We start from the raw sequence: 9,720 nt of genomic DNA, 5'->3' as shown, positions 1-9,720 counted from the left end.
AGGGTTGGGAGTTCTGTGTTTAGTTGCTCAGTTGTGTCCAACTCTGCCACCCCATGGACTAGCCCACCAGGCTCTTCTGTCCATGGGGATTCTCCAGGCAGGAATACTGAAGTGGGTTGCCATGTCCTCCAGGGGATCCTCCCAACTCAGGGATTACAGGCGAATTCTGCCATCTGAGCCACTAGGGAAGCCCACATCCAGAAATCAGTTTCCTATGTTGTTAAATGCTTCACCCAGTCAAGAAGGCCTCCTCTTTTCTCCAAATCATAGTAGATCTGTCTTGGTAATGCCCTGGAGGACATAAAGCTCCCCAGGGAATGGCCCTGGTGCTGTGTCTGCCCTGTAATGATACATGACCTGGCAGTTTCAGACAATTCCTCCATCTCCTCTGTGCGCCTTGGCCCTTAAAATAGATCTTTTATCAGATCCAATTTCCTGGAGTTAATGTTTCTCCTGAGCCCGCCTTTGGAAATGGGGCCTGAAGTTCTTGAATACAACCCTGTGTTCAGAAGGCCTAGCCCCTGGCAGATGGCCTGGTACCCCTGGGCAGATCATTGGGGCTTTTTGTGCTTCTCCAAGAGGATCCCTCCTGATCCCTCAGTGTGAGGACAGGCCTCATTACATTCCAGGAAGCACAGAAGAACAAGGAAGCCCTCCCAACCTGCCCCTCGTTCACTGTGTACAAACACCTTCTGAGTCTGCATGGTGTTGTCAGCTGCTGCACGTGCTGCCAGTGTTGCCTCCTTGGCAGCAGTTACTGCAGCAACAGCTTCCATGAGCCCATGAATACTCCACAGACCGCTCACAAGCAGGGGACCACGACCTGTACAATTTGTCCAGACTGGCTGTTTCCCCATCACAGGGTCTGAGCAAGATGTGGGTGAAAAAGCATCTGCCACTTTTGCCAAATCTCCAGTTTTCCTTGTAGGGTGCTACCCTGTTAGGAAGCTGTCCAGACACTGAGCCACCCTTTGTGACAGACTCTGGAAGCAGCTTCTCTGCTTTTCTGAGAGAAATCAGTTATTTGGGTGACTGGGACTGCTGCCTGGGGCTGAGCTTGGGCGCAGATATATACAGGTAGGCTCCTCTTTTCTGACATGGCTTCCTCAGCCCTGAGGTGCTCCCCTCCACTCCCACAATGGGGCCTTTTAACTTCCGTGTTTGTAGCATCCAGCAGAGAGAGTAAGTAACAACTTGAAAAAACTACTTCCTTAGGAAGTAGTTGGTATTGCTCCAATTCATTCAATGGGTATCTATAAGTTATGACCAACCTAGACAGCATATTAAAAAGCAGAGACATTACTTTGCCAACAAAGGTCCATCTAGTCAAGGCTATGGTTTTTCCAGTGGTCATGTATGGATGTGAGAGTTGGATTGTGAAGAAAGCTGAGCTCTGAAGAATTGATGCTTTTGAACTGTGGTGTTGGAGAAGACTCTTGAGAGTCACTTGGACTGCTAGGAGATCCGACCAGTCCATCCTAAAGGAGATCAGTCCTGGGTGTTCACTGGAAGGACTGATGTTGAAGCTGAAACTCCAATACTTTGGCCATCTGATGCAAAGAGCTGACTCATTTGAAAAGACATTGATGCTGGGAAAGATTGAGGGCAGGAAGAGAAGGAGAAAATAGAGGATGATGAGATGGTTGGATGGCATCACTGACTTGATGGACATGGGTTTGGGTGGACTCCGGGTGTTGGTGATGGACAGGGAGCCCTGGCGTGCTGTGGTTCATGGTGTCACAAAGAGTCAGACACGACTGAGCGACTGAACTGAACTGATTGAACCCCTATGTATGCCAGGTACTGTTCTGCATGCTAGGGATACATAAAGGGTACATCATTCATTCAACAAACATCAAGTCCCTATTCTATGCCAGGCTTGATTCTAGTTACTGAAGATCATGAGCAAAACAAGACAGATCCTTGCCCTTGTGGAGCTGACATTCCAGTGGGGCTGAGAGGTAATAAGCATGAGAATTATCCAGTATGTTAAAAGGTGTGAACAACCATGGAGGAGGATGCAGGGAGAAAGTACAGCAGGGTAAAGGGGATCCAGAGTGGGCAGTATTCATAGGATAATCAGGGAAGGTTTTATTACAAAGGTGGCATTTGAGCAAAGATATGAAGTGGTGCTAGTGGTAAAAGAATCCACCTGCCAATGCAGGAGACCCAGGTTGCTTTAATGTTTTTTTAATTGGCATATAGTTGGTTTACAATGTTGTTTTAGTCTGATGTACAGCAAAGTGAATCAGTTGCACATATACATATATCCCACCCCTTTTTCTTTGGATTTCCTTCCATTTTGGTCACCACAGAGTATTGAGTAGAGTTCCCTATGCTGTACAGTAGGTTTGCATTAGTTATCTATTTTACACATAGTATTGTAAATATCTATTATCTATTTTACTCATAGTAGTGTAAATACGTCAATCCCAAGCTTCCAGTTTGTCCTACCCTCTTTCCCCCTTGTTATCCAAACATTTGTTCTCTACATCTGTGTGTCTATTTCTTCTTTGCAAATTATTCATCTATTCCATTTTTTCTAGCTTTAAGAATCTTTATGAAGATTAGAGATACACCACCCCTTTTGCCATATCCTATTAATAGACCTTTCAAAAAGCAGTTCTTATATCTTCTGGATACAGACACGTTATCAGATATATGCTTTGCAAGTATTTTTCTTGGCAGTCTATGGCTTGTCTGTTCGTTCTCTTAACAATGTCTTTTTTTTTTTTTCCTGAATATGTTTATTGTGCACAGAGGGGAAGGGCTCAGTCCTTCTTGGCTGCCACTTTCCTCACGGTGGCCCGGACATTGCTCAGCTCCTCTCTCTTCCTCTTGGCACGGATGTATGTCCGCACCCTTTTCTTGGTGAACTTGAGGGCCCGCTTGTCCTTGGAGACCTTGAGCAGCTCCATGGCCCGCCACTCATAAGGGGTGAAGCTGCACACCTCCCGGATCATGTCCTGCATGAACTCGGTGTGCTTGGTGAGGCGCCTGAGGAGGTGGCTGTGCCTCAGTTTGCTCACGTTCTTGGTCATCTTGTGGCCCTTGTTGAGGCCAATGGCCATGGGGAAGAGCAGAGCCACAGCCACTGCTCTGCAGTGGCTGGCGAGGCAGAAAGTTAGCAATGGCTTTTGAAAAGCAGAAATGTTCAGTGTTGATGTAGTCACATTTATCAATTTGTTCTTTTTGGATTGTCCTTTTGATGTCTTATCTAAGAAATCTTTGCCTAATCCAAGATCACACAGGTTTTCTAGAAGTTTTATAGTTTCAGATAATATATTTAGGTCTTTAATCCATTTTGAATTACTTTTTGCAGTACAAGAGACCCAGGTTTGATCCCTGGGTCGGGAAGATCCCCTGGAGAAGGGAATGGCCACCCACTCCAATATTCTTGCCTGGAGAATCCCCATGGACAGAGGAGCCTGGTGATCTACACTCCATGGGGTCGCAAGGAGTCAGACACAACTGGGCAATTAACACATTCTGTATAGTAGGAGGTATGAATCCAGGCTCCTTCCTTTGGGTATGAGTATCAACCATTTGTTGAAAAGACCATCCGTCCTCCACTGCATGGCTTTGTGCCTTTTAAAAGAAATTGGTTATCCAGGACTTCACTGGTGGTCCAGTGCAGGGGGTCTGGGTTTGATCCACATGCCACAACTGAGGCCCGATGCAGCCAAATAAATAATTTTTGAAAACCAGTTCTCCACATTCTTTTTTTGGCTGTTCTATGCAGCATGTGGGATCTTAGTTCCCCTGCAGTGGGAGCACCAAGTCTTAACCACTGAAGTGCCAGGGAAGTCCCAAAGTACAGTTGATTTTCATACATTGATCGTGTATCCTCCAACCATGCTAAAATAACAATTTTATTACCTTTTTTATAGATTCCATTGGGTTTTCTACTAGATAATCATGTTTCTGCAAATAAAGACAGGTTTATTTCTTTCCAATCCAGATGCCTTTTATTTCTTCGTGCTTTTATGCATTGACTAGAATCTTCAGTACAATGTAAAAGAGCAGTAGTGAGAGTATATATGTGTCTCATTCTGGGTTTTGAGGGGAAAGTAGTCAGTCTTATGCCATTAAGTACACCATTAGCTGTAGGGCTTTTTTTTCCCTCTCTCCAACATACTTGTCATTTATTAAACAAACATTTAGTACCAAGCAGGTTCAATTCCTGCAAATCCTAAACCTGTTTGTAAACTCAGCCAAGTCTCAGCTTCCTGTCCTTCTAGGGACTCTGGCCATATCTTGAATCAAGGGTTCCCATGAGGAGGTTAGGACAGTTCTCCAGGGGCAGAGTTTTATTACTTTGTGGTATCAGGCAAGCAGTGATTCTCAAAGTGTGGACCCCAGACCAGCAGCAGCAGCATCACCTGTAAACAGGGCAGAAATACAAATTCTCAGGTCCTTTCTGGACCTAATGAATTTGACCTTCTGGAGTTGGGAACCAGCGCTCTGTTATAATGAACCCCCCAGGGGCTTATGGTACAAGCACCAGTTGCAAACTACTCTTCAAAAGAAAACTGCAGGACTTGCCTTGCGGCACAGTGGGTGAGAATCCACCCTGCAAATGCAGGGGACATGGGTTCCCTGGTCCAGGAAGATCCCACATGCCGCAGGCCCACCAAGCCTGTGTGCCACAAGTACTGAGCCCATGCTCTGGAACCTGAGTTGAAACTACTGAACCCACTCGCCTCAACTACTAAAGCCGGCATGCTCTAGGGCCCATGGACCACAACTGCTGAGCCCATGTGCCCAGACCCTGTGCTCTGCAACAAGCAAGGCCATCTCAATGAGAAGCCCACATACCAGAACTAGAGAGTAGCCCCCTACTCTCTGCAACTAGAGAAAGCCCACTAGCAACAGTGAAGACCCAGTGCAACCAAAAATAAAAATAATTAATTTTGAAAAGCATTTAAAAGAAAATGGCAGGCCCATTTCAGTGTCAAACCTTGGGCAATGTCTCTAGGACAAAGGCCATAGTCACAACTAGACACTCATTAATGCAAAATGGAGAAGGCTTCCAAGATAGATTAACCAATTCATGTTTTTTTTTCTTCCAAAGAGCTTTATTTTTTAGACCTTATTGTGATGAAAACACTCAACATAAGATCTCTGCTTTTAACAAATTTTAAGTATATAATACATTATTGTTGGTTACAGGTACAATGTACAGCAAATCTCCAGAGCTTATTAATCTTACTTAACTGAAACTTTATGCCGGTTGATTAATATCTTCCCATTTCCCCCTCTACCCAGCCCCTGTTAACCACCATCTGGTCTTTAATTTTATGAATTTGATTATTTTATTTTTAATATTTATTTATTTGGCTGTGTTGGGTCTTAGTTGTGGCACGTGAGATCTTCATTGCATCATGCTGGATCTTTCGTTGTAGCACCCAGACTCCCTAGTTGTGGCGCTTGGGCTTCAGTAGTTGCAGCACACAGGCTGTCTTGTGTCTCACAGGCCCTACAGCTCATAGGCTTAGTGGCTCTGTGGCATGTGGGATCTTAGTTCCCTGACCAGGGAAAAAACCCGTGTCCTCTGCATTGCAAGGTGGATTCTTAACCACTGAACCACCAGGGAAGTCCCAAATCTATTTTACATACCTCCTATAAGTGGAATCAGGTAGTACTTGGCTTTCTGTGTCTGGCTTATTTCACTTAGCAAAATGTCCTTGAAGTCCATTAATATTGTTGCATATGGCAGTGAAAGTGTTAGTTGTTGAGTCGTGTCCAACTCTTTTGTGACCCCATGGACTGTAGCCCGCCAGGCTCCCCTGCCCATGGAATTTTCCAGGCAAGAATACTGGAGCAGGTTACTATTTTCTACTCCAGGGGGGTCTTCCTGACCCAGAGATCAAACCTGCATTCTCTTGTGTCTCCTAGATTGGCAGGCAGATTCTTTACCACTGTGCCACGTGGGAAACCCGCTATCACTTACATGTGACTCTTACATGGAAATCTAAAATATGATACAGGGACTTCCCTGATGGCCTAGTGGTTCAAAATCTGCCTTCCACTGCAGGCAGACGCAGGTTCAATTTAACCTATGGGAACTAAGATCCCACATCAGTTCAGTTCAGTTCAGTCGCTCAGTCGTGTCCGACTCTTTGCGACCCCATGAACCGCAGCACGCCAGGCCTCCCTGTCCATCACCAACTCCCGGAGTTCACTCAGACTCACTTCCATCAAGTCAGTGATGCCATCCAGCCATCTCATCCTCTGTCGTCCCCTTCTCCTCCTGCCCCCAATCCCTCCCAGCATCAGAGTCTTTTCCAATGAGTCAACTCTTCGCATGAGGTGGCCAAAGTACTGGAGTTTCAGCTTTAGCATCAGTCCTTCCAAAGAACACCCAGGACTGAACTCCTTTAGGATGGACTGGTTGGATCTCCTTGCAGTCTAAGGGACTCTCAAGAGTCTTCTCCAACACCACAGTTCAAAAGCATCAATTCTTTGGCGCTCAGCTTTCTTCACAGTCCAACTCTCACATCCATACATGACCACTGGAAAAACCATAGCCTTGACTAGACGGACCTTTGTTGTCAGTAATGTCTCTGCTTTTGAATATGCTATCTAGGTTGGTCATAACGTTCCTTCCAAGGAGTAAGCGTCTTTTAATTTCATGGCTGCAGTCACCATCTGCAGTGATTTTGGAGCCCTAAAAAATAAAGTCTGACACTGTTTCCACTGTTTCCCCATCTATTTCCCATGAAGTGATGGGACCAGATGCCATGATCTTCATTTTCTGAATGTTGAGCTTTAAGCCAACTTTTTCACTCTCCTCTTTCAATTTCATCAAGAGGCTTTTGAGTTCCTCTTCACTTTCTGCCATAAGGGTGGTGTCATCTGCATATCTGAGGTTATTGATATTTCTCCCGGTGATCTTGATTCCAGCTTGGGCTTCTTCCAGCCCAGCGTTTCTCATGATGTACTCTGCATATAAGTTAAATAAGCAGGGTGATGATATACAGCCCTGACGTATTCCTTTTCCTATTTGGAACCAGTCTGTTGTTCTGTGCCCAGTTCTAACTGTTGCTTCCTGACCTGCATACAGGTTTCTTAAGAGTTAGGTCAGGTGGTCTGGTATTCCCATCTCTTTAAGAATTTTCCACAGTTTATTGTGATCCACACAGTCACAGGCTTTGGCATAGTCAGTAAAGCAGAAATAGATGTTTTTCTGGAACTCTCTTCTTCCATGATCCCCAGATGTTGGCAATTTGATCTCTGGTTCTTCTGCCTTTTCTAAAACCAGCTGGAACATCTGGAAGTTCACGGTTCACGTACTGCTGAAGCCTGGCTTGGAGAATGTTGAGCATTACTTTACTAGCGTGTAAGATGAGTGCAATTGTGCGGTAGTTTGAGCATTCTTTGGCATTGCCTTTCTTTGGGATTGGAATGAAAACTGACCTTTTCCAGTCCTGTGGCCACTGCTGAGTTTTCCAAATTTGCTGGTAAAATAGATAACTAATAAGGACCTACTGTACAGCACATGGAATTCTACTCAATGTTCTGTAATAACAAGTATGGGAAAACAATTTGAAAATGAGTGGATAACTGACTCACTTTGCTGTACACCTGACACTAATACACATTGTAAATCAGCTATACTCCAATAAAAAACAAATCACCCAGAGGTGAAAGCATACAGTCTCCTTAGCTCTTTCCTGGGCATGCTTTCAGTCCTGCAGTTGCACATGCATTTGGCCTTCTGGATTCCCAGAAATATGTCAGAGTTTTTCAAAGGTCCCTCTGGACATCTCATATCCAGTGTTTCATGATTTTTTGGTCAACTTCTTGATGATTCCAGCTGTTATCACCACCTCAGCAGATGTGACTCAGAGAGAGCTCTGTATCAGGTCAAATAAAGACAAGCCCTGTAAATGAAGGTTTCCAGGGAACTGCCATACAGATCCAGAATGACAATTCTCTGGGCCTCACACTCATTAGGATGGTTACTATAAAAAAAGAGAAGAAGTGTTGGTTCAGATGAGAAAATTAGAACCGTTGTGCACTCTTGGTAGGAATATAAAATGGTGCAGCTGCTATGGAAAAAAATATATGGCAGTTCCCCACAAATTAAAAAAAAAAAAAAACAATTACCATATGATCCAACAATTCCACTTCTGGAAAAATATCCAGAATAATTGAAAGCATAGTATGAAATAGACTTTGCATGCCCATGTTCATTGCGGCATTAGTCACAAAAGCCAAAAGGTGGAAGCAATCCAAGTGTCCATCAATAAATGAATGGATAAGCAAAAAGTGGGATATTCATACAATAGAATATTATTCAGCCTCTAAAATGAAGAAAATTCTGACACATGCTGCAACACGAATGAACCTTGAGAACATCATGTTGTGTGAAATAAGCCAGTCATAAGAAAACAAATACTGTATGTTTCCACTTATATGAGGTATCTAAAGAAGTCAAATTCATAGAAACGTAAAGTAGAAAGGTAGTTGCCAGGGACTGGGGAGGGGCAGGAGGCTGAGTGGAGAGATGTTGTTTAATGAGTCTAGAGTTTCAGTTTTGCAAGATAAAAAAGTTCTGAAGATTTGTTTCACAACAATGTAAATATTCTTAACATTAATGCACTGTATACTTAAAAATGGTTAAGGTGGTAAATTTTATGTTATGTATTAAAAAGTGAAAGTGTTAGTCGCTCAGTTGATCCCATGGACTGTAGCCCACCAGGCTCCTCTGTCCATGAGATTTTCCAGCCAAGAATCCTGGATTGGGTAGCCAGCTATTCCCTTCTCCACGGAATCTTCCCCAACCAGGGATCGAACTCGGGTTTCCTGCTTTGCAGGCAGATTCTTTACCTTCTGAGCCCCCAGGGAAGCACCTTGTTATGTATATTTTGTTACAATTAAAAGTACATGGACACCTACTATGTGCCTGGCATTCTGGTTCATCTTTGTACACCCAGTGCCTGCATATCATGAGTGCTCCTTATCATTCCCTCTCAGCAACATTTGACTCCCTTCTTGAAATGCTTTTGCTCTTGACTTCCAGAAATCCTTCCTTGGTTCTGTTCCTGCCACACTGGCTGCTCCTACTCAGTCTTTTGCCAGTTCCTCCTCATTATACTGACTTTTATACCTTGGAAATGCCCCAGGGCTTAGGCTTCTAACCTCACCTACTTTCACTTCCTAGGTAATTTCCTCTGGCTGTAAATGAGTTTGATATTCTGATGCCTCCTAAATGTGTTGTCTCCAGCCTGTACCTCACTCCTGACCTTTAGTCATATCCAATCACCTACTTAACATCTCTAAATGATATTTCAGAAGCATTTCAGAGTTCACAAGAACAATACAAAACTCCTAATCTGCTTCTCCACCTCTCAGCTTAACTAAAACCTTCTGAGTCATTCTTAACTCTTATCATCCACACACCCTGTATCTAATCCATCAACATAGTCCTTCAGCTCTACCTTCAAAATAATTCCAGAAAACATCTCCAATGCCCAGTGTCCAAAAGGCACCAAAAACCACTGCGTGATTTACTGAAGTAGCCTCCTAACTGTCTTTCTTGCTGCCCCTTCCCTTACTCCCTGCCTTCTGTGTGGTCCACACACAGAAGCCAGTCTGGTTATGTCTCTCTGCCCCAAACCCTCCAAATGGCTCCCTATCCCACTCAGAATAGGAGCCAAAGCACTTAAAATGGTGATGAGGCCCTGCATATTCTGCCCCCACAACATACTTCTG

The 9,720-nt window shown here is 44.2% G+C and overlaps 1 protein-coding gene across 1 annotated transcript; it reads right to left on the bottom strand.

Annotated features, from left to right (window-relative positions):
- Nucleotides 1-2,648: 2,648 nt before the first annotated feature.
- Nucleotides 2,649-4,990, bottom strand: LOC522428 (large ribosomal subunit protein eL36). Its single transcript, XM_005228173.5, has 2 exons — nucleotides 4,961-4,990; nucleotides 2,649-3,134 (listed from the first exon to the last, which is right to left on the bottom strand). Exons 1-2 carry the CDS (start codon nucleotides 4,988-4,990, stop codon nucleotides 2,772-2,774), a joined length of 393 nt encoding a protein of 130 aa, XP_005228230.5. The 3' UTR covers nucleotides 2,649-2,771.
- Nucleotides 4,991-9,720: the final 4,730 nt, after the last annotated feature.

The sequence above is a fragment of the Bos taurus genome, chromosome X, assembly GCF_002263795.3.
Source record: "Bos taurus isolate L1 Dominette 01449 registration number 42190680 breed Hereford chromosome X, ARS-UCD2.0, whole genome shotgun sequence".
Classification (NCBI taxonomy): Eukaryota; Metazoa; Chordata; class Mammalia; order Artiodactyla; family Bovidae; genus Bos; species Bos taurus.
The sequence above is the reverse complement of the archived record's forward strand: the minus strand, read 5'-3'. Positions and strand labels throughout refer to the sequence as shown.